The 26,335-nt window shown below is 48.3% G+C and overlaps 2 protein-coding genes across 7 annotated transcripts in view; both read right to left on the bottom strand.

The window, feature by feature from the left end:
• The window catches only part of GLIPR2 (GLI pathogenesis related 2), a 28,176-nt gene extending 22,508 nt beyond the window's left edge, over window positions 1-5,668 (bottom strand). The window contains exon 1 of one of the 3 annotated variants that reach the window (XM_032164136.2): window positions 5,267-5,668. In XM_032164136.2, the coding sequence (XP_032020027.1) occupies window positions 5,267-5,324 (58 nt within the window). In that variant the 5' untranslated portion in view covers window positions 5,325-5,668. The remainder of the gene's footprint in view (window positions 1-5,266) is intronic. The other 2 variants (XM_032164137.2, XM_032164138.1) reach the window with 2 other exon arrangements.
• Window positions 5,669-18,366: 12,698 nt separating this feature from the next.
• RECK (reversion inducing cysteine rich protein with kazal motifs) overlaps window positions 18,367-26,335 on the bottom strand; it is an 88,502-nt gene continuing 80,533 nt past the window's right edge. For 3 of the 4 annotated variants that reach the window (XM_032164132.2, XM_058445604.1, XM_058445605.1), the window contains 5 exons: window positions 25,639-25,831; window positions 23,853-24,063; window positions 22,079-22,152; window positions 21,127-21,282; window positions 18,367-19,989 (listed from right to left, as the gene is read on the bottom strand). In XM_032164132.2, the coding sequence (XP_032020023.1) occupies window positions 19,768-19,989; window positions 21,127-21,282; window positions 22,079-22,152; window positions 23,853-24,063; window positions 25,639-25,831 (856 nt within the window). In that variant the 3' untranslated portion in view covers window positions 18,367-19,767. The remainder of the gene's footprint in view (window positions 19,990-21,126; window positions 21,283-22,078; window positions 22,153-23,852; window positions 24,064-25,638; window positions 25,832-26,335) is intronic. The other variant, XM_058445603.1, reaches the window with a different exon arrangement.

Here is a 26,335-nt window from a genome sequence, read left to right as displayed (position 1 = left end):
AGGGCCTCCTCTGTGCCAAGCCCTTTTCCAGCACACCTGGCTGAGGGACCCCGGGGGGAAATCAGGGACTGCAGAGTGCAGGTTACCAGGGGGCCAGACTTAGGACTTAAAATAAAGGTCAGAGCTGCTAAAAGGAGGCAGGAGCTGCCTGGGCCTGGCTCCCCGGGGCTGAGGGAAGGGGCTGGGCTGTCTCTGCTGGGGTGGAGGGTACAGGTGTCCTAGGTGGGGCTGCACTGGGTTCTCGAAGTTCCTTCTGGAGGCCAGGCCTCTACTGCTGGAGGCTCTGTAGAGATTCTGAGGAGGATTAAAAAAAAAAAAAAAAAAAAAAGCCATGCGTGGTGACCCACGCCTGTGGTCCCAGCTACTCGGGAGGCTGAGATGGGAGGACCGCTTGAGCCCAGGAGATCGAGGCTGCAGTGAGCCATGATCGCACCACTGCGCTCCAGCCTGTGTGACAGAGCAAGACCTTGACTCAAAAAAAAAAAAAAAAAGATTCTGAGGAGGTCTATGCCCCTCCTCTACCATTTAAACTTTTGGCTGAGACAGGCTCTTCCCTCAGCGTCCTCCTCCTCTCCTGAGGCCTCCCTGAGCCCAGCCTGACTCACTCTGCCCTCTCCAGGCTCCTCATGAAAGAGCCAGTGACTGTCAGGGCCCAGGGCAGGAATTGTGAACAGGCCCCTCTGCCCCCTTGGCAAAAGGCTGGAAAGCAGCCCGGTTCTGCCTTTGGGGCAAAGCTGGTTTTGCTTGTTTATCAGGAAGAAAGAATAAAAAGTTGGCAGTTTAAGAAAAAAAAAAAAAGAATGAATTTCAGCTGGATAACTCCTGCTCTTTAAGCCGGTTCCGGGAATTTCAGCAGCCAAATCCCGCACTGCCTTTTACTGGCCATGCAATCTTGGACACGTTGCTTCAACACTCTGTGCCTCCTTTCCCCATATATAAAATGAGAACAGCAGTATCTACCTCACAAGGCTGTAGTGAGAGTTAAATGAATTAATCTATGTAAATGCTTTCGAACTGTTCGGGAATATAATGAACAGTTATTAAATGCCAACTGAAATTATTATTATTACCGTCAGACAGGGACAGAAACCTTTTGGGCTTTGGCTTTAGAAGAACCTGTTCCTGCTCCTTCCGGGTCAGGTCCCCTCCTGCCCTGCCTTTACATTGACGTTTGATGGCCTTTTTCAGTCCCTCTGAGCTTGGATATTTGCTAAGTGAATGAGTGAGTGAACAAATGAATGAGGTTCTCACTCCAGCACAGTGAAGGCGGGACAGGATTCCTCTCTTCATTACAGATGAGGAAACTGGGGTCTTTGGATGGTGGGGGGCATGCGGATTGTCCAAGGCCACACAGAGTCCACATTAGAGCCGGGTGTAAGAACGCCACTCCCTTTACCCACTCCCCTGCTCCAAATCTCCCACACTTTCCACCTCACGAATTGCTTCTTCTTTTCCAAATGGCAAGAATGATGTCTACGAGGAGTTGCTCAATTGCTTACGGGAACAAGGCACCCCCTGCCCCCAAGCATCAGCCTCCCCTAGGCTGTTCCTCTCCATAGACAGTGGTTGTAATTGAAGGGGAGGTAGCCGTTTTCCTGCCCTGCCTGCCTACTGTCACTCAGGCACATCCCTACCCCTCTGGGCCCCAGGTTCCCCATCTGTGTGTGAAGGAAGGATGACATCTGTGGTTTTCATAATGTCTGCAAAGCAGGGAAACCCTTCCTTTGAAGGAAACCTTCAATAAAAGCAACAGATGAAAATGAAACTGCTGGGGTTGGCCTGGCCCACACAGCCTCTCCCTGCAGAGGCCTGAGGGTCCCCCTCAGTAGAAAACTCCTGGCCTTGTTGGTCCCTAAAGGCCTCTCTGCTCTGATTTCCTCTGGTGCTAGGTGGATGGAGGGACACTAATATTCTTAGAGCTGATGAGAGGGTGTGTGGAAGTCTCCACCGGGCTAGAGTTCAGGCTGGCAGGGAGCAGGGTGTCAGGGCAAGTGGTCAGTGTGGGAGAGAGGACAGGACACAGTAGGTGAGTCAGAGAGCTGAGTTCAAATTCATTGGTTTGCTTACTGGTCAGTGTGTGAGCTTGGGCAAGGTACTCAACCTCTGTAAATCTATAGAATGAGTCGATAATAACTGCCTGGCAGTGCTGTCACAAATATGGTAACACAGAAAATACTGAGCTCTTTGCCTGGCATGCAGTTGAAGATTAATCATTGGTGTCACCAGTATTAGGGACAGGAGGCTTCCACTGAGCCCAAGGTCATTGCCTTTCTCTTCCCCACCACACTTGCTGCACACCAAGTCCCAGCAGAGAAACCACAGCTGGGAGCAGGCCCTGGGAGTCTTCGAGAACTAGGCCAAGCATCTTCTGGAATTTAAACTGTGCCAGCTGTGTGATTATTTTACAATAATGCCTGTTATGCCAAGCAGCTCTGGGGTGTACCTGAGGTTAAAGATGAAAAAGAGACTGGCTCCTGTGCAGTGAGGAGGAAACTGAGGCCCAGAAGGGGCAGGGACAGATTCCTTATGATGGTCTTTACAGAAGCACACAGAGTCCCTGTGAGTGCCACCTGCCCTATAGACACAGACTGCAGCCCTGGGCTGATGGCCTGGAACTTCAAGGTTGGGCTTGCGTTGAAGGACCATTGGGCACGGGGTCACCCAGAAAAGTCATTTTTTTTAGGGACCCTAGGAGAGCCAGATATTAATACTATTCTGGGGTCTCTCAGTGTTCCGGTTGGGGTGGGGGAGAGAAATTAAATGCACATGACTATGAGGGAGAAAGGCCTGGGTCAGAATTCTGCAAGGTCCCTGGGTGTGTGTGTGTGTGTGTGTGTGTTAGGGGTGGAGGTGGCCTCTGACTCAACCAGTTCTAACCTGCTTTCTGCCACTGGCCCCCTCCTCTCCTGAGTGAGAAGTAATCTTCCTCTGAAACCTGCCCAACGCTGCATCTCCAGGCATGGAAGCCATCATCCCATCGTGCAGGCCTCTGACCCCTCCCTCTGCTTCACAATAAGTTGTCACCAAGTCTGCCCAAGGCCACCATCTCACAAATCCATCCCATCCTCCTCTCCAGCCTCCACCCTGCCCTGGATGCCTCTGTCATCTCCTGTCTGTGTGACTGCGGCAGTCTCCCCCATCCTCCCTCTACCTTCTCTCCATCCATTGGATCTACCCTACACCCTGGCAACGCTCTAGTCACGCTGCTTTCAGATCAGTGCCTTTCCATGGCACCTCAGGTTCTGTAAGATGAAGTCGAAATTCCCAAGACCCTCTGGGATTTGACCACCTCCTCCAGGAACCCTCACCGGCTCCCATGCAGAGCAGTCTCCTCACCTTGAGCTCCCACCGCCCTTCACCAGCACCTGTCTTGTGGTTTGGATCATTTTTCACCTCTTACTCAAGCCAGATAGTGCCTGTCTATCCCCTACATAGCTTTATGTATTCCTTTCACAATCCAAGTGGATGCACACCCCAGCACTGGGTCCACAGCTTGATACAGAGCTGCTAGACAGTGCAAGGGAGGGAAGGAGGACGGGGCGAACAGACAGAAGAATGGGCACACAGCTGAATATGAGCAGTTCTGGAAAACCGTGCCTTACATAAGACGCCAGAAACAATTGATTAAGATGTAGCCTCGGCTGGGCACACCTGTAATCCCAGCACTTTGGGAGGCTGAGGCAGGCAGATCATGAGGTCAGGAGTTCAAGACCAGCCTGACCAACACGGTGAAACCCCGTCTCTACTAAAAATACAGAAGTTAGCTGGGCGTGGTGGCGCACACCTGTAATCCCAGCTACTCAGGAGGCTGAGGCAGGAGAATCACTTGAACCTGGGAGGTGGAGGTTGCAGTAAGCGGAGATCACACCACTGCACTCCAGCCTGGGCAACAGAACGAGACCCTGTCTCAGAAAGAAAGAAAAAAAAAAGTAGCCTAAGAGAATTTGTGGATTTTCTCCTAAATCTACAGAGAAAGGAGTTGATTTCCCAAACAGATATCTCGAAAGACTCACTCTCATCTGCCATACTTTTGCCCCATCACCACCTGTCATCCTGTTAACGAAATGGCAACCCATTATATCACCTTTCCATACTGTGAAGAACCCCAGGGCTCATACGCCCACCCTCATTGTACAGATGGGGAGGAACAGAGGGAAGGAGGCTTGCTCAGTATCACACAGCCAGTGATTGGCTGGGCCAGGGCTGAAAGCCAGACCTGCCTCTACAGCCTAGGAAGGCTGGTTAGGACCAAGGCCAGGGAAAGCCACTTGCGCCCAGCGCTGGCATCTCCTGAGTCCAGATCTTGGAGGACAGATCCTAGAAGGGACCTAGCCTTACTCATCTGAGGTGGACAATCCGGATGAAGCAGGACTTCTGAATCCTGTTCAACAGCTGTTCCCTAAGAGCCTCCTGTGAGGCAGGAGCAATGCTGAGATAAACACGGCCCCTGGCAGCCAGGAGTGAGGACCCGGTGGGAAGCAGGTCTATGGCTGAACCCTTGTCCCCGGCCCACTACATGAAGGGCTGCAGCGAGGGAAACACCAGGTTGGGCGCTCCCTCCCGGGGGGAATCACAGATGGGCTCCAGCCCAGGAGCTGAGCCTAGAGGGATGGGGTGATTTTCAGGCTGAGAGTGAGGGTGGTGAAGGCCCGGCAAGGAAACCCAGGGGAAGGGACCTGTGCACCAGCCTCTGGACAGCTCTAGTGTAGGGCGCAGGTAAGGGCTGGGGACCCACTCCCAGGGGCCCGAAGGCAGGACTGGAGTGTGTCCTTTCACTCTGAGGACAATGGTGAGGAAGGTGTTAGGGAGCGACAGGAGGAGAGCTGCGCTGTAGAAAGTTCATCCAGACAACCACAGTAGAGAGGATGGGGTGCCCCAGGAGAAAAGGAGCCAGACTAGCACACGGGGAGCCCGGCACGGCGCGGGTGCTCAGGAGAGAAGGAACAACAAATGGACGAGGGGGATGCTCAGGGCTACCTCGGGACAGCCGAGCGGGGCAAACTGCTTTGCAGCGAGAGCTGTTGTCACACTTTGGTGACTTTTCCAACTCTAACTCTGGCCTCCTGAAACAAAGCAGAAGCCACGCCTTGGCGGGCCGCGGCGCGCAGCCCCTCAGGGTCGGGAAGCCCAACTTGGCGCGATTCCCGGCTCTCCGGCGGGGGCCTCCCTCGGGCTCGCCTTCCCCCCGGGTTCCCCGGAAACCGCGCCGGGGCCCTCCGCCCGCGCGCCCTCCACCCGCACCCCGGGCTCCCGCACTCCCCAGGACCTGGCTTGCGGCGGGCAAGGGAGACGGCGAGGTCTGGGAGCGCGGGGTTCCGAACCATTCCGCAGCGGGCGAGCCCGCGAGCTCACCTGACTTGCCCATGGCCGGCTCCGTGCGCTCCTCGCTTCCCGCGGCTGCGCTGCACTGCGCTCCCCCGGCCCAGCGCCGCCCCAGGGCCCAGGACCGGGCTGATGCCGCGGCCCCTCCTCCGGCGCCGCCCGGCCCCCGCCTTATAAGGAGCGACAGCTGAGGGCGGAGACGCCCGGGGCCACCCCGTGGGCCTCCCGGAGAGCTCAACCCTGGGAAGCAGCGCCGAGACTGCCGAGGGCTCCCCGGATGCGGCCGCGGGGCCCAGGCCTCCCGGACCCCACCCCAAGCTGTCCCCTCCCGGGGCGCGTGGGGAAGCCCGCGCCTGCTGGGCCCCGGGTGGCTGCTCTGCGCCGACGCGCGGCGAGGACAGGGGGGCGCACGGTCGCGGCACGAGGGGAGTTCCAGCCGGCGCCACCAGGGGACGGCCTCTCCCTGCCGCGGCCTGACACGACACAGGCAGCCCCGGGGTGTGCCCCCATCTCCGGTGACTCTGGGCTCCGGGGGGCGGCTGGTCCGGGGAGGGGGACGCTCCTCTCCCAGGACACGCCCTCTACTGCCAGTCGGGGTGGAAGCGCCACCGCCTCTGACCCGTCCACTCGCCCTCATTGCCTCCTAGACCAAGCCAATTCGCACCCCTGCAGTCTGGCCCCAGACCTGTCTCCCCAACGCCCCACCTTTTCCCCATACTCCAGTCAAACTAGATGTCTTGTCATTCCCCAAACATGTTCTGGGATTTCCCGCCTCCCTGCCTTTCCTCAGGCCGTCCCTCCTCCGGGAGTGCTGGCCCTGGAGCCACCATTCCAGTGCTGCCCATCCCTCAGGGTCGGCCGGTCTTTCCAACTGCCAGGTGCCCTGACCCTGGGGGCAGCACACACCAGGTACTGGGGAGACGTGGTCTCACCCATGGCCCCTGCACCGTGGGAGAAGTGCAATTACCTGACCGCACAGCCCTAGTCACCTGTGCCAGACTTCCCGCAAGCTCTCCTTTCCGGGGAAGGGGCTCAGTACACCCCAAATGAAGGAAGCGAATTTTAAGGCTTTTCAATGAATGGGCACTGAAGTGAGCTGACCCACTGATGATAAGGCTAGAATTTGTAATACCAACGGCTTTCGAATGTCCCGCAGGGCAATGGCTGGGCACTGTGCTCTCTATCTTTTCCCCACGTCAGGCAAATACACCTACTGTATTTTAGTACAGTCATGAGTAATGACATTTCAGTCAATGCCAGACCACATATACTGTGGTAGTCCCAAGAGATTATGATACCATATTTTTACTATGTTTCTATGTTTACATCTGTTTATATATGCAAATTTTTACCATTGTGTTACAGTCGCCTAAAGTATTCAGTACTTTATATATATATATATAAAATGGGTCAAGTTGGTGCCCAACCCTGATTCAAAAGGGACTCCTGGGGCTGGGTGCAGTGGCTCATGCCTGTAATCCCAGCACTTCAGGAGGCGGAGGTGGGAGGATTCTTGAGCCCAGGAGTTCAAGACCAGCCTGAGGCAATATAGTGAGACCCTCACCATCTCTATAAACAAACAAACAAAACGGACTCCTGGTGCTAGGTGGGGATCTAACCCCCTCTATTCAATTCCCTCTCCCATTTTGTCAACAAATCCCTATTGAAATAATCAAATGAACACAGTAGGAAGAATTCCATGTTGCCCCTAGAATCTCTAGAAGGCTGCACTTCACACAACAAAAACTTTAAGGCCATGGGTGGAGACAGTGAGGCTCAGCGGGCTGCTCACTGCAGCAGAGGGAAGCCCATCTGGGACCACCACGTTTCAGTGACACCTTGAGGTCTGAGGACTGGAGGTGAGAGGGGCTGAGAGTGGATGCATTTCCTAACTTAGAAATTCATAACCTTAGCAGCAGGCACATGAAGGAACAGTGTGCTGAATGGAGAGTGTTAGGGCAGTGCCAGAGTCGACCCCGACCAAGGGCCGTGGGCTAGTTGGAGAGGGAGTCGCTGTCCAGGCATCAGACACAAGAGACAAATGGCCACAAAGGTCAGACACAAAGAAGAGTGATTGACCCAATGTATCGTCTTTGTGTGTGTGTGTGTGTGTGTGTGTGTGTGTGTGTGTGTGTGTGTGTTTTGAGACAGTCTTGCTCTGTCTCACAGGCTGGGGTGCAGTAGTGCGATCTCGGATCACTGCAACCTCCACCTCCTGGGTTCAAGCAATTCTCCTGCCTCAGCCTCCCAAGTAGCTGGGATTACAGGCATGTGCCACCATGCCCAGCTATTTTTTGTATTTTTAGTAGAGACGGGGTTTCACCATATTGGCCAGGTTGGCCTTGAACTCAAGTGATCCACCCGCCTTGGCCTCCCAAACTGTTGGGATTACAGGCGTGAGCCACCGCGCCCAGCCACCACTACTCCATCTTTTAACTTTTAACCTGTTTCTTTGTATTTAAAATAGACATCTTATAGTTGACAAGATGCAGTTGGGTCTTTTTTTTTTTTTAAATCCAGTCTGGCAATATCTGCCTTTTAATTTGTATTAATACTATTCATACTTGATAACATTATTCTCTTTTTTCTTTTTGAGATGGAGTCTCCCTCTGTTGCCCAGGCTGGAGTACAGCGTCTTGATCTTGGCTCACTGCAACCTCCACCTCCCAGGTTCAAGCAATTTTCCTGCCTCAGCGCCCTCCCCCTGACCCTAGTAGCTGAGATTACAGGCACGTGCCACCACGCCCAGCTAATTTTTGTATTTTTAGTAGAAAAGGGGTTTCTCCATGTTGGCCAGGCTGGTCTCAAACTCCTGATCTCAGGTGATCCACCCGCCTTGGCCTCCCAAAATGCTGAGTTTACAGGCGTGAGCCATCATGCCCGGCCCGATAACATGATTTTCAAATTTGTATGGAATAAATACAAAAATTGACCAAATGTTAGGTCTTAAACTAAGCTGTAATAAATTCCTGAAAGTAGAAAAAATTCGGTCACATTTTCTGAGCACAATGTAATAAAACTAAAACTAAATAACAAAAGATTGGCTAAAAATTTCTGAATCATCTAGAAAATAAAAAAATCCCTCTTACAGCACTGAAAGGCGAAATCAAAACAGGTTCAGATATAGATAACAATCTGAATACTCTGCAGGCTGGGCGTGGTGGCTCACACCTGTAATCCTAGCACTTTGGGAAGCCAGGGCAGGTGAATCACTTGAGAACAGGAGTTCGAGATGAGCCTGGACAATATAGAGGGACCCTGTGTCTCACAAAATAAAGAAAAAAAATTACAAAAATTATCCAGGCATGGTGGCACATGCCTGTGGTCCCAACTCCTCAGGAGGCTGAGATGGGAGAATCATTTGATCCTGGGAGGTCAAGGCTGCAGTGAGCCGTGATCGTGCCACTGTACTTTAGCCTGGGCAACAGAGCAAGCCCCTGTCTAAAAAACAAACAAAACAACAAAAAAAAAACCTTGGTAATTGTTAAGAGTGTGGAGCATGGGCTTGAAGTCCTGTGGCCCAAGTTCAGTTTCTAGCTCTGCTGCCCACAGAGACTGTGGCTCTGGTTTTGGTGCTCGGGTTTCTCCATGTCTGTTTTCTCGTCTGTAAAATGAAGATAATAATACTTATCTTAGATAATTTTTTTAGCGATGGTGTCTTGCTATGGTGCCCAGGCTGGAGTGCAGTAGCTCACTGCAGCCTTGAATTCCTGAGCTCAGATGATTGTCCTGCCTCTGCCTCCCAAGTAGCTGGGACTACAGGTGAGTGCCACTGCACTTGGCTTACAGGATTTTTTTTTTTAACATTGAGATGAATTTTAAAAGCAGTCTATAAATATCACTCATTTTCAGGTGTGTAATATTTCACAGTCACAATTTTGATTGTAAAAAGTAACTTTGTTTCTCTATTTAGGGCAAGCCCGAATTCTGCTGCTGATAGAAAACTTAAACTTACACACTTAAGGAAACTCACATCTACTTCAGTTTCTTTGGGATAAATTCATAATCTTTCTGGGCTCCTCTCCACACCTTTGAGTTGCCTCCTCTAGACTCGTGTGCTTGGACAGGTGCATCCATCTGGCCGAGCCTGAGTCACAAGCCTTCACACAAGCACCCAGAAAGAGAACAGAGTGCTAGGCACGGTGGCTTACGCCTGTAATCCCAACACCTTGGGAAGCTGAGGCGGGAGGATCACCTGAGGTAAGGAGTTCGAGACAAACCTGACCAACACGGTGAAACCCCGTCTCTACTAAAAATACAAAAAATTAGCCAGGCGTGGTGGCGCAAGACTGTAGTCTCAGCTACTCAGGAGGCTGAGGCACGAGAATCGCTTGAACCCAGGAGGTGGAGGTTGCAGTGAGCTGAGATTGTGCCACTGCACTCCAGCCTGGGCAACAGAGTGAGACTCTGTCTCAAAAAAAATTAATAAAATAAATAAATAAATAAAGAGAACCAAGGAAATTTCCCATCCCCTCTCCAAACCCCACAAGCTGCCAGAATTAGAAAGGGTCTTTTACATTCAAATAGAGACTCTACCACATGCTGAAAAGCCAAAAACCAGTGAATGTCAATCGTGTCTCCATTCTTTTTTTTTTTGAGACAGAGTCTCGCTCTGTCGCCCAGGCTGGAGTGCAGTGGCGCAATTTCGGCTCACTGCAAGCTCCGCCTCCCGGGTTCACGCCATTCTCCTGCCTCAGCCTCTCTGAGTAGCTGGGACTACAGGCGCCCGCCACCACGCCCGGCTAATTTTTTGTATTTTTAGTAGAGACGGGGTTTCACCGTGGTCTCGATCTCCTGACCTCGTGATCCGCCCGCCTCGGCCTCCCAAAGTGCTGGGATTACAAGCGTGAGCCACCGCGCCCGGCAATCGTGTCTCCATTCTTAAAAGGAGAAATTTTGTTTCTGTCCTAAATCTGTTTTCCCAGAACATGCTGCACCCCATGACTCAGCCCCTTCTCAGTGTCTAAGCTCTTACATCATTATGAATTATTCTCCAAACTGGTTTATGAAACAAACTATGCTTTAAGCCCTCCAGTCTTTGGCTCTTGATTGGCAGAGGTTTTTGGAATAAAAAATTCACTGTAATAGCCAATGGGTGAAAGGCCATGACAACTAGAAAAGTGGGGGAAAGAAAACTGGCAGAAAGTCTCCTTATTTTATCCTGTTACTGTGGTTAGAAAATACATGGGATGCAGCTGAAGATGTACTTAGAGGAAAGTATACAGCATGAGAAATATGAACATCGGTTGTGAGTTAGAGCTGGGCTCAAAATATCTTGCTCTGCTTTTCTTTTTCTTTTCTTTTTTTGAGATGGAGTCTTGCTCTGTTGCCCAGGCTGAAGTGCAGTGGTATGATCTCGGCCCACTGCAGCCTCTGCCTCCTGGGTTCAAGCAATTCTCCTGTCTCAGCCTCCCAAGTAGCTGGAATTACAGGTGCCCGCCACCATGCCTGGCTAATTTTTGTATTTTTAGTAGAGACAGAGTTTCACCATGTTGGCCAGGCTGGTCTCGAACTCCTGACCTCATGACCTGCCCTCCTCAGCCTCCCAAAGTGCTGGGATTATAGGCGTGAGCCACTGCACCTGGCCTTGTATCCCCTTCCTAAGAGGGGAATATTTGACTCTGTGCCCAGAGGGTTGAGTCCTTTTCCTGTAAGGAAAGAAGATTCACCATCAAAGGACTGAGAAAAAAAGTATAGACAGTAGCTTCTTATAACTTAATATTTCCTTGACTTGAAAATAAAGGGATTTTAATGAAAAACTCCTTCTTATTGGCCAGGCAGGATGGCTCATGCCTGTAATCCCAGTGCCATAGGAGTCCAAGGTGGGAGGATTGCTTGGGGCCAGGAGTTCAAGAGAAGCCTGGACAACATGGCAAGACCCTATCTCTACAAAAAATTAAAAGTAAATAGCTGGGTGTGGTGCACACACCTATAGTCCCTGCTACTCAGGAGGCTGAAGTGGGACGATGGCTTAAGCCCAGGAGCTCAAGGCTGCAGTGAATTCTGATCATGTTACTGTACTCCAGCCTGGGTAATGGAGTGAGACCCTGTCTTTAAAAAAAAAAAAAAAAAAATTTAAGTCTCTCTCTCTCTCTTTTTTTTTTTTTTTTTTAATTTGAGATGGAGTCTTGCTTTGTTGCCCAGGCTGGAGTGCGGTGGCATGATTTTGGCTCACTGCAACCTCTGCCTACCTGGTTCAAGCTATTCTCCTGTCTCAGCCTCCTAGGTAGCTGGGATTACAGGTGTTTGCCACCATCCCAGGCTAATTTTTATATTTTTCGTAGAGACGGGGTTTCATCATATTGGTCAAGCTGGTCTCAAATTCCTGACCTCAGGTGATCTACCTGTCTTGGCCTCCCAAAGTGCTGGGATTACAAGCGTGAACCACTGGGCCCAGCCAAAAAGTCTTTTCTTCTTGACATCTTTTTCTTAGAATTCTGAATCTTACAAGCATTGACTTATAAAAATAGTCTATTACCTAATTTGGGGTCTGTCTGGAGGAAGAAGATTCTCCCCTGATGTCTGATTTAAAAATTTCCCTAAACTGGCCTGAAACATGAGAGATGGTTAGTTAATTTTTTTTTTTTTTTTTTTTTGAGACAGAGTCTCGCTGTCGCCCAGGCTGGAGTGCAGTGGCGTGATCTCGGCTCACTGCAAGCTCCGCCCCCCGGGGGTCACGCCATTCTCCTGCCTCAGCCTCCTGCGTACCTGGGACTACAGGCGCCCGCCACCTCACCCGGCTAATTTTTTGTATTTTTAGTAGAGACAGGGTTTCACTGCGTTGGCCAGGCTGGTCTTGAACTCCCGACCTCAGGTGATCCGCCTGCCTCGGCCTCCCAAAGTGCTGGGATTACAGGCGTGAGCCACCGCGCCCAGCCTGTTTTTTTTTTTGAGATGGAGTCTTTCTCTGTTGCCCAGGCTGGGGTGCAGTGGCACAGTCTCAACTCACTACAAACTCCGCCTCCCAGGTTCAAGTGATTCTCCCGCCTCAGTCTCTCGAGTAGCTGGGATTACAGACCTTACAGGCATGCGCCACCATGCTTGGCTAATTTTTGTATATTTAGTAGAGACGGGGTTTCACCATGCTGGCCAGGCTGGTCTTGAACTCCTGACCTCAGGTGATCCACCTGCCTCGGCCTCCCAAAGTGCTGAGATTACAGGTGTGAGCCGCCGCGCCCAGCCACTTAGTAAATCTTAAATATTATTATGTTACTTATTTAAAAGGAGAAAAGTAAAGCACTGAACTAAAGGAGCTAGACAACAAAAAATAAATGAAAGGAGAGAAACATGAAGAAATAGTGAATGAATGCTGAAGTGTTTTGGGGTAAAATGTATTGATGTTTGCAACTTACTTTGGAATCCATAAAAAATTAAATGGATTCAACTTACTTTGAAACACATAAAAAAATGGATGGACAGAAGAATAAATGGATAAATATAAGCAAATACAGGAAAATGTTTCTATAATAAGATTGCTATGTTTAAAATTGACTAAAGCAGTTAATGTAGATAAAAACAAAAAATTATATAGTAGAAAACAGATAAAGAGCAGGACTGAAAAATATAACCTAGAGCTGGAAGACATATCAAATAGATACATCACTACAAAATCAAATAAATAAAAAAGTCTAAAAGAAGAGAAAACTCAGATGGACCACATTAGTAATAAAAAGGGGATGTAATCTTTTTTTAGAAGTGTTCATAAAAAACATATAGACAACTGTTCACTAATAATTTTCCTTAATTGGGCAATTTTCTAAGAAAATACAAATTATTAATATTTAAGAAGAACCAGCCTGGCCAATATGGGGAAATCCCGCCTCTATTAAAAATGCAAAAAATAGCTGGGCATGGCGGCATGCGCCTGTAAGTCCCAGCTACTCGGGAGGCTGAGTCAGAAGAATCGCTTGAACCCAGGAGGCGGAGCTTGCAGTGAGCCGAGATCGCGCCGTTGTACCCAGCCTGGACAACAAGAGTAAAACTGTCTCAGAAACAAAACAAAACAAAACAAAACAAAACCCAAAAACAAAAATACAAAAAATTAGCCGGGCGTGGTAGCACGCACCTGTAGTCCCAGCTACTGGGGAGGCTGAGGCAGGAGAATCACTTGAACCCGGAAGGCGGAAGGTTACAGTGAGCCGAGATCACGAGATCTGCCTGGGCGGCAGAGAGAGACAACGTCTCAAAAATGAATAAATAAATAAGATAAAATAAAATAAAATAAAAACTAGCTGGGCATAGTGGCATGTGCTGATAGTCCCAGCTATTTGGAAGGCTGAAGCAGGAGGATTGCTTAAGCCCGGGAGTTGGAGGTTGCAGTAAGCCGTGATTGCACCACTGCACTCCAGCCAGGATGACAGAGTAAGACTGTCTCGGGGGGAAGAAAAAAAAAGAAATATATTCACAATATTAATAAGTCAAAGAAAAAATATACTGTAAATGGATGCTGGAATATATTTAATACAATTGAGTATTTGGTACTGAGTTTAAAAAAACTCTTATTTTCCCATAGCAGAATAAAGAGAAGTCCCTTGAAAGTAACAGTAAAACATGTTACTCTTAAAGCAAACATGTCATGCTTCACAATAAAACAATGGAGACATCCCCATTAAAATCCAAAACACAACAAGGTTTCTTGCAGTCCTCACTGCTATTCAATGTTGTTCTGGGAGTTCTAGCCAATACTAGAGCAACAAGAAGAAATAAGAGGTATCTTATCTCTTTGAAAAAGAAAGAGCAAAGTTTTCATTATGGCTTCTCCCTGGAAAAACCTCAGAAAATGCAATAAATATAAATTAATATGAAATTTTTAAATGACAGCCAGGGGGTCCAAAAACTTTTAAAAAATCAATTGCTTTATTACATAGTATCAATAACCAGTTGGACTATGTCATGGGGGAAACATTTACAATAGCAAGCACAACAAGTTTCAAAATCACGCAATATGGGCTTATTTCACAAACACACGACCAAATCCATTTTATCATGAGGACTCTCTGCTCTGCTCACACGTGGCCAGACTGGGCCATTGTAGGAAGAACATGAATACTCGCCATGAGGATACGTGCCTGCCGTGGGGCAGCTTCCTGATGATGAAGAAGGTGAGCTGGATCCAGGCATCCACCTTCCCCGTACTCCCCCTCCTTTTGGGGCCAGAGCCCAGCCCTCTACTTCAGAGCCAGCAAATCCCGGGCAGAAGGAAGTTTCTGCAATAGCCTGCACTAGTGCACTGCAGTTCTGCTCTAGGCTTTTGGCCAGAAGAGTGCCAGCAAGAAGGGGCACAAGAAGGGGCATGGGACCTGGACTGCTTTCTTGGGTTGCAGAGGGCTGAGGAATTCTTAGGGAGCTGGTGGAGGCACTGGCAAATGTGGGCTTGATAAAGGGCTGTGAGAGGAAGACAGAGAGGAATTGAGGAGGCTGAGCAAGGTCAGGAAGGAGTATTCAGCAGAACGTGGTCCAAAGGGTTAAGCCTAGAGCCCTTTCTCCAAAATGAGTGGTGCAACTGACTGAGTGCTCTTCTTGGTGTCACCCTGGCCTGCTGTGCTGGGTATCTTCTTTTTGCTCCACTTCCTTCCTTATTTCCACTCTCTGCCCTGATTTCTGCCCCAGAAGGCTGACCTGTATGACTACCAGCACAGGCTGCCTGGTCCTTGGGTTTTCAACTGGGTTCCCAGTGGGAGCTGTGAGAGGAGACCCAAGGGAGAGAAGCAACGGCTTCTCCATTAGGCTTAAGGGTTAGAGGTGCTAACAGCTCCACTTTGAGGCCCGGCGTGTTGTATTATGCCTTGTGTTTCCCTACATCCTGCCTACACCTTTATAAATAGCCCCTTTATTAAACTTTCCTCCAATTAATCCTAATTTGTGTGGACGATTCGTTTTCCTGCTGGGACCCTGACCAACATAAATGGTTAGCCTTCTTCTTCTTCTTCTTTTTTTTTTTTTAATGAGACAGGGTCTCACTCAGTTGCCCAGGCTGGAGTGCAGTAGCATGATCTTGGCTCACTGCAGCCTCACCCACCCAGGCTCAAACGATTCTCCCACCTCAGCCTCCCAAGTAGCTAGGACCACAGGAACATGCCACCACGCCTTTGTATTTTTTGTAGAGATGGGGTTTCGCCATGGTGCCTAGGCTTGTCTCGAACCCCTGAGCTCAAGTGATCTACCTGCCTCAGCCTCCCAAAGTGCTGGGATTACATGCATGAGCCATCGCGCCCGGCCCAAGTGGTTACATTTCTGTTTGGCAAAGCAACTGGTTGCATTTGCAGTAGAGTTCAGTGGGAGATTGGTCTGGAGAAGACAGGGGAGGTGGCCTTTAGGAAAAGACCCACCCCCTGATTACCTGGTGGGTTCTGGCCAAGATAGGGCTTCCACCTATGAACCTTTAGGCAAGAAGTACCGCCCAGTAGACAAATCCCAAATATGAAACCGTTTCCCTCAATTTCCGCACACAGGGCAGTGAGGTGACCACCTCCTCCCCATTGCAGACAGAGAAGGAACCTTGCCCTGATTACACAGAGAGATAGATACGTACAGGGAAGGCTCTAGAAGGATTCTGCACTTATTTGTAGAGGCAGGGAGAGGAAGGTGTGGGACTTTTTTTCCTTTGTTTATATTTCCAAGTACTTGGGGGAAGGTGCACATGTAACTTTTACAAGGAAAAAACAATACAGTGAACTTCATTTTGGAATAATGGAAAAGTGGGTGGAGCCAGGGGTCAGAGTGTTCACCCTGTGAGGCTTCCTTCCCTACCCTCTCCACCATCAGCCTAATGCCCTGAGGCTGGGCTCTGGAATGAAACTCAACCTTAGACTTGGCATTTGCTCTCTGTGTGAGGCGTTTTGCTTTGGGCCGGGAGACAACATGGTGAAAAGCACTCCCTAAACTGTCCTAGAAAGTGAGCTGGTGAGTTGTGTCAGTTACGTTTATAATTCCTGGTGCTCCTTGGACCTGTTTGCTCAGACCCACCCAGGCTCACCTGGCCTTGGACCTGTTTCACTCTGCTCACCTTCTGGCATCTACCTTCATGGCAACCTCCTTTACGGCCAGTTCCATTTCTGAGAAGTACAAATCCTGCCTGGCTGCCTTGTGCCAGGGAAAGCCTGGACCTGGCCTCTGGCCGTGGCTTCACCCTGACTCCCTGTGTGACCACAGCTTGGTCCCCGTACTCTTGGTTTCCCTCCGTGTGCACCGTGGAAATCTGCCCTCCAGCCCCAAGATTGCTGGACTGCCGGAAGGACTGGCTCATCCCTGAGAATGTCCCCTCTGCCTTCACTTTCCCTCAGCTTGCAAAGTGCACAACTCAAGCCTCTTCTGCAGCTGGGAGACAGGGAAGGAAAGGCCCCTGCAGCGGGGCCTCCTGTCCCTCTGAGAATTAGAGCACCCTCTGTGGGAGCGTGTGGGCCTGACTCCCATCAGCCCAAGGCTGAAAGAGAGGCATTGAATCAAACGAAGGAAAGTGCAGTTTCTTCAGTGACGATCAGTGTTGCTGGTGGGTTTAAGTTTCTTCGCACAGTGGAGCTGAAAGAGACCCTGGCTGAACTCTAAGGGTGGGGACCAGGCATAGGGGAATCCTGGCCCCCAGCCTGCTCAGTTATTATTTCCTCAGGAGAGTCCAGGGTGCTCACAGGATGGAGGGAAGCACTGCCTAGTAACGAGATCAGTGGATGGTCTTGAAGGTCTTGTGGCACTGAAGTTTGGGGCACACAATCCTTTGCAGGCTAGAGCTATCCAGGCTGGTCAGTGTAGCTGGAAGGGCAAGGGCAGAGGCTTAGGATGCCACTGTGGCCTGGCATTCAAGCTGGGCACATCGGATCTGCCTTATACTTCCCCACACCACGCCCCTCACAACATGTCAGCCCTGCTGTTCTACCCCTGGAACGGACCTGGACTCTGTCATTTCTGCACCTTTGCTCAAGCTGTACCTCCTACTTAGAATGCCTTTCTCAAAGCCATCTGGCAAAGCCTCCTGATTTCTTCCAGGCCTGGTGCAAACCAACCCTCTTTTCGAGGGCTTGCGTCTTCCCCCTTGTTAGATGCTCCCTCCCCCAGCTCACACCTCCCGTGGCAGGTTGCCTGTACAATTTGATCACCTTCTCCAACCTGTCCTATAAACGCCTTGCATTTTTTTTGAGATGGGTTCTTGCTATGTTGACCAGGCTGGGAACATCTACTTCTCTAATAAAAAATCTTGTCAGTCCTGGCTATTGTCCTAGCCTGATGAGAAAAGATGTCTATGGTAGACTGTGTTATTCAAAATACTTACTGTCCCTCCCCCAGCACACACAAAACACCATGGGAGGACTGTGCATCCCCACCCTTTGAACTCTGGAGTGGCCATGTGACTTGCTTTGGCCAGTAAAACGTAGAAAGAAATGACAGCATCGCTTCTAAGCAGGGACTTCAGGGCCAGCTTGTGGTCCTCTATGTCTCTTTTCTCCCCTTTGTGAGGACACCGGAACGGGTCTGGAGTGAAGATAGTATCAGGTGTGGCAGCTGACCCACAATGGACATGTGAAGGGAACAAAATAGAAGCTTCTGTTGTAAGCCACTGAAGTTTTGGGGACTTAGCCTAAGCTGATTGGTACCACTTCTCTGGTCCCCTCAGCAGCCCTCCATCTCCATGTTCCCATGGTCTCCCTGCCCCAGGTGTACCCTGGAACTGGAACATCAGGACCAGCACAGTGGGGAGAACTGCCTAGTATGCTCCTGGGTCTTGGAAGGCCTGAAGCTCTCTCTGTCCTTAAGGCTGAAAGCTGGGGTCTTTGTATTTGACTCTCTGTCACTGCCTGCCCTCAGGGTCTCACTCTGTCTCAGGTATGAGACAGGTTGGTGTGCAGTGGTGTGATCTCAGCTCACTGCAACCTCCACCTCCCAGGTTCAAGTGATTCTCCAGCCTCAGCCTCCCGAGTAGATGGGACCACAGACATGTGCCACCATACCCGGCTAATTTCCATGACTTCTTATCCCAGAGCAAAGGACACAGCTCACCTAAGGGTGATCAGTGGTTTCCTTTTTGAATGTCAACATTGCTTAGAAGCATGCATGATCATATAAAAATTATTTTTATTAAAATAGAAAAGCTTTCCAGTATATTGCATTAAAGACATTTATACAGAAAAAAGGCAATTGCAACAAGCATGCTACATCAGCACTGACATATTCTGAAAGCTTTAAGTGCCCATTTTTCAGCAACATTTTGGTATAATACGCATATCCCTATGTATTTCAGAGGGTACATATAATACTGAAAAAATACTTCATGTAAAATCTAAGTTCATGTGCATACACACAAGAAGTATTACATCAAATAGCTTATTTCAAACTGTGAAACACATTCAAAGTATTCAATTTCTTAGACAACATGCAGACATTTTAATACTCAGCTTGACACTTTTAAATATATAAACCACAATTCTTTCTACTTCCATATCAAAAAAAGAAAGTCAGACAGAACACTTATCTACATTGTGCATATCACAAGAAGCAAATGTGTTTTCACGAACGGAAAGCACTGGGTTAACACACATGATTGTCATTTTACAAATATGGCTATTCACCTTCTTCATAATAAAATAGAAATATAATGTATTATTTACATGAACTACTCATTATTTCACTTTTTGGCAATTATATAAGTAGCAGCAATTGGTTTAAAGATTGATGTTTAAAAACTCTACATTTAACTCGGATGAATACCGATGAATATATATCTGGTTAATATAAAAATTACATAATGCAAGATGCTTTGATGCAGTGTCACTTCTCCCTTTCACAAAAGTCATAGACACAAATCCGTGACCAGTGAGCCTGTCGCTTACAACATATAATTATATGAGTGTCATTTAATCAGCTTGCTTTTGCATAACACAGTAGTTGGGGTTCTGAATTAAATTTCTGTAATTTAATGCAAATTTACCTGATAATTTACATAATAATTTCAAAGATGCTTTATCTATATTTCATATTCTGTAATGGCAGTGGCTCTTCACTGGGACCCCTAGCTTCTAGCCAGAGTAGGTAATTATCTGTAAACAAAACAAATGCAACGGGAACCTTAAATACTTCAAAAAGAACTCTGAAATGAAGTTTGTGAAACTGATAGTAAAGTGAATTATCTTTCTAAAAAGTGGTCATCTCATTTCCAAGAGATAAATTTGCTTTAGATTGGGGGACCCATATCGTGAGGAAATGTAAATCATATGGCAGTTGTCTACCAGGAAGAGGCATTCTGTTTTCATTAGTATTTGGAACAACACATTTTAACGTTTGCAAAAACAAAACAAAAATCCTACTAATATTGGCGGATTAAAAAAAAATACTGTGTGGTGAATAGAGGTGACATGTGCCTTTCCTTGGCCACTATTCAACTACAAACCAGCAGTCCTGAATGTCTTTCTCAAGGCAGGAGAGTGAGGTGGAGGAGCATTCTGCACTTTCCATGGGCAGTCAGTTATACGTCCAGAGCAAGTGCAAGGCAAGGCCCAAGCTGAGGGGAAGGAGGAAGGAGTGGCAAGAAGGCCTGGCCCTGATGCCGGCCGATGGCACACTGCTGGAGACCTGTACCTGGGAAATGATGAGGGCAGAGAGAGGGACATGTGATGCCAAAGTCGGGCTGTCAGAGTTGATAAGGGACTCAATCTTCTCTGCTTCTTTATTGCAGGCTTCAATCTGTGAGGAGAAACAAGGTTCCTTTAATATAAAACCACAGAACGTTTTCAACGTCAAGCCAGACAAATTCCACATATATCCTAAAAGTAGCGTGGCCTCAGAGGGCATTTACTTTCTCTTTGTCCTTCTGTTCTTATCCAAAGTAACATTTCATTATAGTTTTAGTTTATTACATAAATATAGCAGCATTAATGGAAATCAAACCAGAAAAGAAATAATTGGCCATGTGTGATAGCTCATGCCTGTAATCCTAGCACTTTGGGAAGCCGAGGTGGGAGGGTAGCTTGAGCCCAGGAGTTCGAGACCAGCCTGGGCAATGTAGCAAGACCCCATCTCAAAGAAAAGAAAAGAAGAAAAAAGAAAAGAGAAAGACAAGAAATAATCCACAATGCCACTGCCCTAATCAATCAACTGTTTTCATTTTTCCACACCTGTTACCCACACCTCTTACCCACATTTAGACTTTATCCTTACATGGTTAGTTAGGGTCACACAGAATACAATTTTAATGTCCATTGAAACATGAAAAGGAAAACAATTGGATGAGATAAGCTTCCTAGTGATTCACAGACTGCTTGCCTTCGTTCCCTTCCCTTGAGCCCTTACTGCCTTTGATGTTGAAACTTGGGTCTACGTGAGTGGGGTTCTACATGTCTCTAGACTGATGAAGAAACACTGGAGCCCACATGACCAGCTGTGCTGGGATCTTCCTCCACAGTGGGCACACAGCTCTCAGGAGACTGGAGTCTATTCTGGCTTTATCACTGCACGACCTGCACCAGTTCCTTCCCTGGCTTGGGCCTCAGCTGCCTCGTCTGTACAATGGGCGGATTAGAGACAGTGATTTCTCGGACCCCTTCCAGCTGTGCACACTCCCAGTCACAGTATCTTAACCCCTCCCCTCCCCTGGTGCCTCTGCATCCCACTGTCAAATGTGCACCAGGTCTCAGCCACTGGCAAAGTGCTCAGTCCTTTAGAGATTGCCTTGCTTTTCTCCCTCCTGTCCCGCTGAACTTCCCAAATGCCTCCACTCCCTCACCCACGGATCCTTCCTCAGTCCTAGTTTGTGCCCACCCCCTCCTAGGTGCACCAAACTTGAAAGTGACAAGATGGCTTCACAACGTGTGCTGAACTCACCTGCAGAGCTTTTGGATAGTGATCGACGGGAATGATCAGGATCACGATTTCTGATTCAATGCTGAAGTATCCAAACACGTCACACTGTGGGACAGACACGTGCATGCGGATTTTCTGAAGTATTTCCAGAACTGTTATTGGCTTTTTATTTGTTACCTGGAAAGAGAAAACACGTATTACCTGAAAAAAAGAAGAATTCCTATGGCTGCCTAAGCTCCCTTGCTTTGGGCTGCCAGCTGAGGAGACTCTTTTGACCACACAGCGCTCAGCGGAAGGCCCAACCGCAGCTTTGCTAGGCCAAATTCTGAATCTCCAGTCCATCACAATGGGGTTTTGCCTGACTGAGAAACTCTGTAGTGAAGACAAATACTTTCACCAGAAACACTTTTGCAAAAAGGGACTGTTCTGAGGTCGAGGTCACAGGGTTTTTAAAAATACAGGTGTTTGTAATCAAAATGGGGATAAATCTCTAGGTTGTGGCAAGTGTTGGGTGCAACATTTCTGGAGCCCTGTGATGGTGCAGAAAAGAGAAAGGGCAGAACTATGCAGGGAATGGGCAGGGCTCCAGAAAGTCCCCTCAGGAGGCACGGGGACTGGCGTGAGGGGAGGCGACCTCAAAACCACCTGGGCACTCACCAGTCTCTGGCTACCTGGCTCTGCCTGCAGCCCCACCTATGCTTACTGTGCCAGCAGGGGCCTTTTCTAAGAAAGGCCCAGGCTGACTGTGATGTGCACAGCCAGGGTGTAGAGGGGAGGAACATGGGCTTGGGAGTCAGCCAGCCTGGGTGCAAACCCTCGTCCTACTGATTAAGGGCTATATGGCCCCGGGAAAGTTGCTTTTCTGAAGATTCGTTTCTTTATCTATGAATGAGGACAACACATTCTACTCTCTAGGATTACTGAGAGGCTTAGCAATAAGATTTCAATAGCATCTTAATATAAAGCAATTTACCTTAGCAATAGTATCCAGTTTTTCTTTGTCAAATAAAACTCTTAACATCCCAGCACATAATGGGCAACAAGCACCTGTATAACAGAAACCATTTTATGTGTGTTCAGAATTAGAAACAAAGAGAATTTAAAATCCTTAGTGAAATGTCCAGCCCTTCATTTTGGGCAGGAGAGTTATAGTGTCCTTCCCAAAGACTGTACCTTCATATAAGCTCCTTGACCAACCTGGAGTCCTCTCATCTCTACATTTACCAAAATCCTTCCTCTACCCCTGCTTTTCATCCTTCACCACTCCTTGGAGTGAGAGGGCTGTGGTGCAGATAGCACAGAGACAGCTGGCTTTTCGAGACCTGGGGCCTGATCCTGCTCTGCCTCAAAACTCACTGTGTGATTCTGGGCAAATGCTTCTGCCAGGCCTTGTTTCCCTGTCTGCAAAATAAGGGAGTTGGTGTTTCAGGGGTTCCATGAGTATTTGATTCAAATTTAATTTTTTTTTTTTTTTTGAGACAGAGTCTCGCTCTGTCGCCCAGGCTGGAGTGCAGTGGCGCGATCTTGGCTCACTGCAAGCTCCGCCTCCCAGGTTCACGCCGTTCTCCCGCCTCAGCCTTCTGAGTAGCTGGGACTACAGGTGCCCGCCACCACGCCCGGCTAATTTTTTTGTATTATTAGTAGAGACAGGGTTTCACCATGTTAGCCAGGATGGTTTCGATCTCCTGACCTCGTGATCCGCCCACCTCGGCCTCCCAAAGTGCTGGGATTACAGGCATGAGCCACCACACCTGACTGATTCAAATTTAATTTTAAAAATTATTTTAAACTGCTAAAACCCATAACAGAATATGGCATAATCAAATATAATATTATGCCGTATTTTAACACAACAGAGATTTAACCAATCCATTAGCAGCCTCTCTGCCCTGGGCCCCTCCAATTCCCCTTCATTTCGTGTCATCGTACTTGCTGCCATCTGGTTTAGTGCGGATTTGCATGGCAACTTGTGTTTGGTCTGTCACTTCCCTCAGAACATGGTCTCCAGAAGGAAAAGGGCTTTGTTTTTCTCACTGCTGTGTCCCCAGTGCTTAGAGGAGTGTCTGGCACATAGTGAAAGCTAAATAAACCTTTGATGAATTAACGGATGGAGGAATGAACCTGTTAGACTCCAGATTAACCTGTTCTGTGCAGACTTGGAATAAAGTCTCTTCTGCTACTTCTGTTTGACTAAGAGTGTGAGACTGTAAGGTAAGCTGTTTTAAAAAACTGTTACTGCTAAAAACAGTCTGTACGAAACAAAACTTTTCTGATTATATGCAACTAAAACAATTAAATTAGATGTTAAGGCCAATCTAAGACAATAACTACTATTTCTCTCAATTTCGAAAGTTTGTGTTCATCAAAACTACTTTAATTATTCATTAATTAGTAATTCATTATTTGTTAACTTTGTAATAAGTAAACATTATGCATTTAATAACCCTAATTTTCATAATTGAATACTGCTTTATCTGTTTATATATTGGTGTTTGGTGTAAGATTTAGCTTGAGAAAAGGCTGCTGTATTGTTTTAAAATAGCAGGACACCAGATGATATCTAAGGCAAGCCCTAGTTGTTTAAGGTCAACCCAAAGTAGTGAGTGTGATCAGCATAAGAATCTCTCCAAGACTTTCTGAAAAACGTAAATGAGCTAGTCGGCTCTCTTCTCAATGACTCACTCTCTGGAGGTGGATAAGCAAATCTTCCCAGTCCTCCCCTGTCCACCCCGATACTGCCAGCCTACCCGGTGGGATGATGGGTTTGCATCCAGCTGCCAAGAGTGAAGGACACTTGACAGAAGCACACTCGGCGACGGAGCTGTGCTCTGAGAGGACCCCGACAGCCTGGCAGTCCCCATAGTAATCGACCGCCACGCGATCCGAGTAGGCAGCACACACGCTGCTGTAGGTCTCACCATTGTGCCCACATACAGGCTCGGTTGCTCTGCAAAAGGGCTGAGGGCAAACAAATCACATTTAGCCTGGAAATGTCTGTGTTGTACCTTTCCCAACCAAGAGTACAGAGCATGCCTCCCTATTTTCAGGAAGGAAAAAAGACACAGGTATAAATTATGAGGACCTCTTAAGCTCCTGAGGTGGGCTAAATGCTGGGGGGGTGGTGGGGTAGGCAGCAATATGGGTGTCTCCAGATGAGCTGAAAGATTACTTTTCTCAGCCTCTCTGGGATCTGGGTGCTTATTCCATGTGAACTGATAAGAGATAAAAATCTTCTTTCCCGCTACCTCTCTCTGCTCTGCTCAGACTTCTGTTAGTATCCCAGAAGCGCCTCTTTAAGATGACCAGATCAATCTTCATGCAAATGCAGAAGTCTTATCATTTCATGCTGGGTATGGGATAAGGAGAGGGAGGAGCTGGGGGAGCAGTGGGGTAGACAGACTCTGGAGCCAACAGGTAGGTCAGGAATAGATCAGAGAAAAATCACAGCCAGGAGAAGGGAACAAGTAGAGGAAGACAGAATTCAGGGTAGACGGGATCAATGCAAACGGCACAGAGGCTCTGAGAGAAAACAAGCATGTTTCAGGGAGACATCATGATGGAATTTTTTTAACCATGAAGACCAGAGAATGTGAAGCAATCATCTTAAGTGTTAGCTGGTTGTGGGCAGCGGATGCTAGGCCCAAAGCGCAGTCCCAGCGAGAAGGGCAAGCATAAAATCAGTGGTGCATGTGAGAAGCCTCGAAAGGAATTGTCCTTGATTTTTTCTTTTTTTTAGATGGAGTCTTGCTCTGTCACCCAGGTTGGAGTGCAATGGCATGATCTCGGCTCACTGCAACCTCTGTCTCCCGGGTTCAAGCGATTCTCCTGCCTCAGCCTCCTGTAGCTGGGATTACAGGCGTGTGCCACCATGCCCAGCTAATTTTTGTATTTTTAGTAGAGATGGGGTTTCACCATGTTGGTCAAGCTGGTCTTGAACTCCTGACCTTGTTATCCGCCTCCTCTGCCTCCCAAAGTGCTGGGATTACAGGCGTGAGCCACCGCGCCCGGCCCAGTTTTTTTCCTTAAAACATAAATGCAGATTCCACAAACCTACAAAACTGAGAGATAAGCTGATGTAAAAAGACATTGAGTCTTAAAGAAAATTTCAATGACTTTTCAGTACCTTGGGAGGTGGGACTGATGTGGGAAAAGTGGGAAAACTTTTCTTGGTTTTGACTCACATTCTTCCTGCTTTGTTTCTTAGTGAGGGCCCAGAGAACTATGAGAAGTAAGAATGATGTTGACCATGCCAGGGGTGTGAAACTTTTAAGTTCTTTTCCTAGGAGTGGACTGCAAGAAGCCACTCTCTGTTCTTGCTTGTACACCAGATGTGCAAAGGTACACACATTAGCAAGATAGCTTCCAGAGTTAGGAGAAGGAGCTAGTCTTCCTTTTTAGTGGAGGACTGGGTGCTATAGATTTGACAGGATTCACAGAAGACCCTCAGCTGGTCTTACTGTTGATTCATCTGTAAAAGATCATAAACCGATTTTATCCCTAGTGTACTTTGTTTTGTCAGCCAAAGCACTGTACCTGGCAGGGTCCTTTGTAAGAGAGGTTTTTTCCTCTTTGGTATAAAGTGCAGAGATTGTTGTGCTCCATGTGGTCTGTGTCACAAACAGGATCTTGGACCTGGTCACACGCGAGCTGTCTCGGTACACACTCATACTGGCTACATCCAAATTTATCAAAAGTCGTCAGGCAGACCTGTGGTTTGGGTATGCACCTGAAAAAGATGAATGCAGCACCATGAGCCAATGTAGGGAGGGACTGTGGTGGGGCTAGCAAAGCACTAGATGAGGGATAGGAGGCTGAAGAGAGAGCAAGAGATGAATCAGGACAGTGCTGTCTCCAAAGAGCTTATGTAGAGTGGGAGAGTCGAGCCTGTATATACAGTAGGCTAAAAGGTAGAAAAGATGTGCACAAAGCTTGCGGTGATGAGTCATTCTCGTCTGGGGAACCTGAAGAAAGCAAGGGGAGGAGGCAGTGTTTTAGCTGGAGCCTGGGGGGTAAAGGGGGCAGCATGGGCTTGCCAGGCTGAGAGAGCAGCCATGAACACAGGTGTGATGCTCAAGGAATGTGGTGCTGGGGAAATGGCAGGTGATCCAAAGGGCAGGAGCCAAGGAGGCACAGACAGACCTATAGCAGAAGGGCCATGATATGAGGCCAACAGATAGGCTGGAGCCTGAGGCTGGAGGCCTTGCATTCAATAACAAATGAAACACTTCCA

The sequence above is a fragment of the Hylobates moloch genome, unplaced genomic scaffold, assembly GCF_009828535.3.
Source record: "Hylobates moloch isolate HMO894 unplaced genomic scaffold, HMol_V3 SCAFFOLD_10, whole genome shotgun sequence".
Classification (NCBI taxonomy): Eukaryota; Metazoa; Chordata; class Mammalia; order Primates; family Hylobatidae; genus Hylobates; species Hylobates moloch.
The sequence above is the reverse complement of the archived record's forward strand: the minus strand, read 5'-3'. Positions and strand labels throughout refer to the sequence as shown.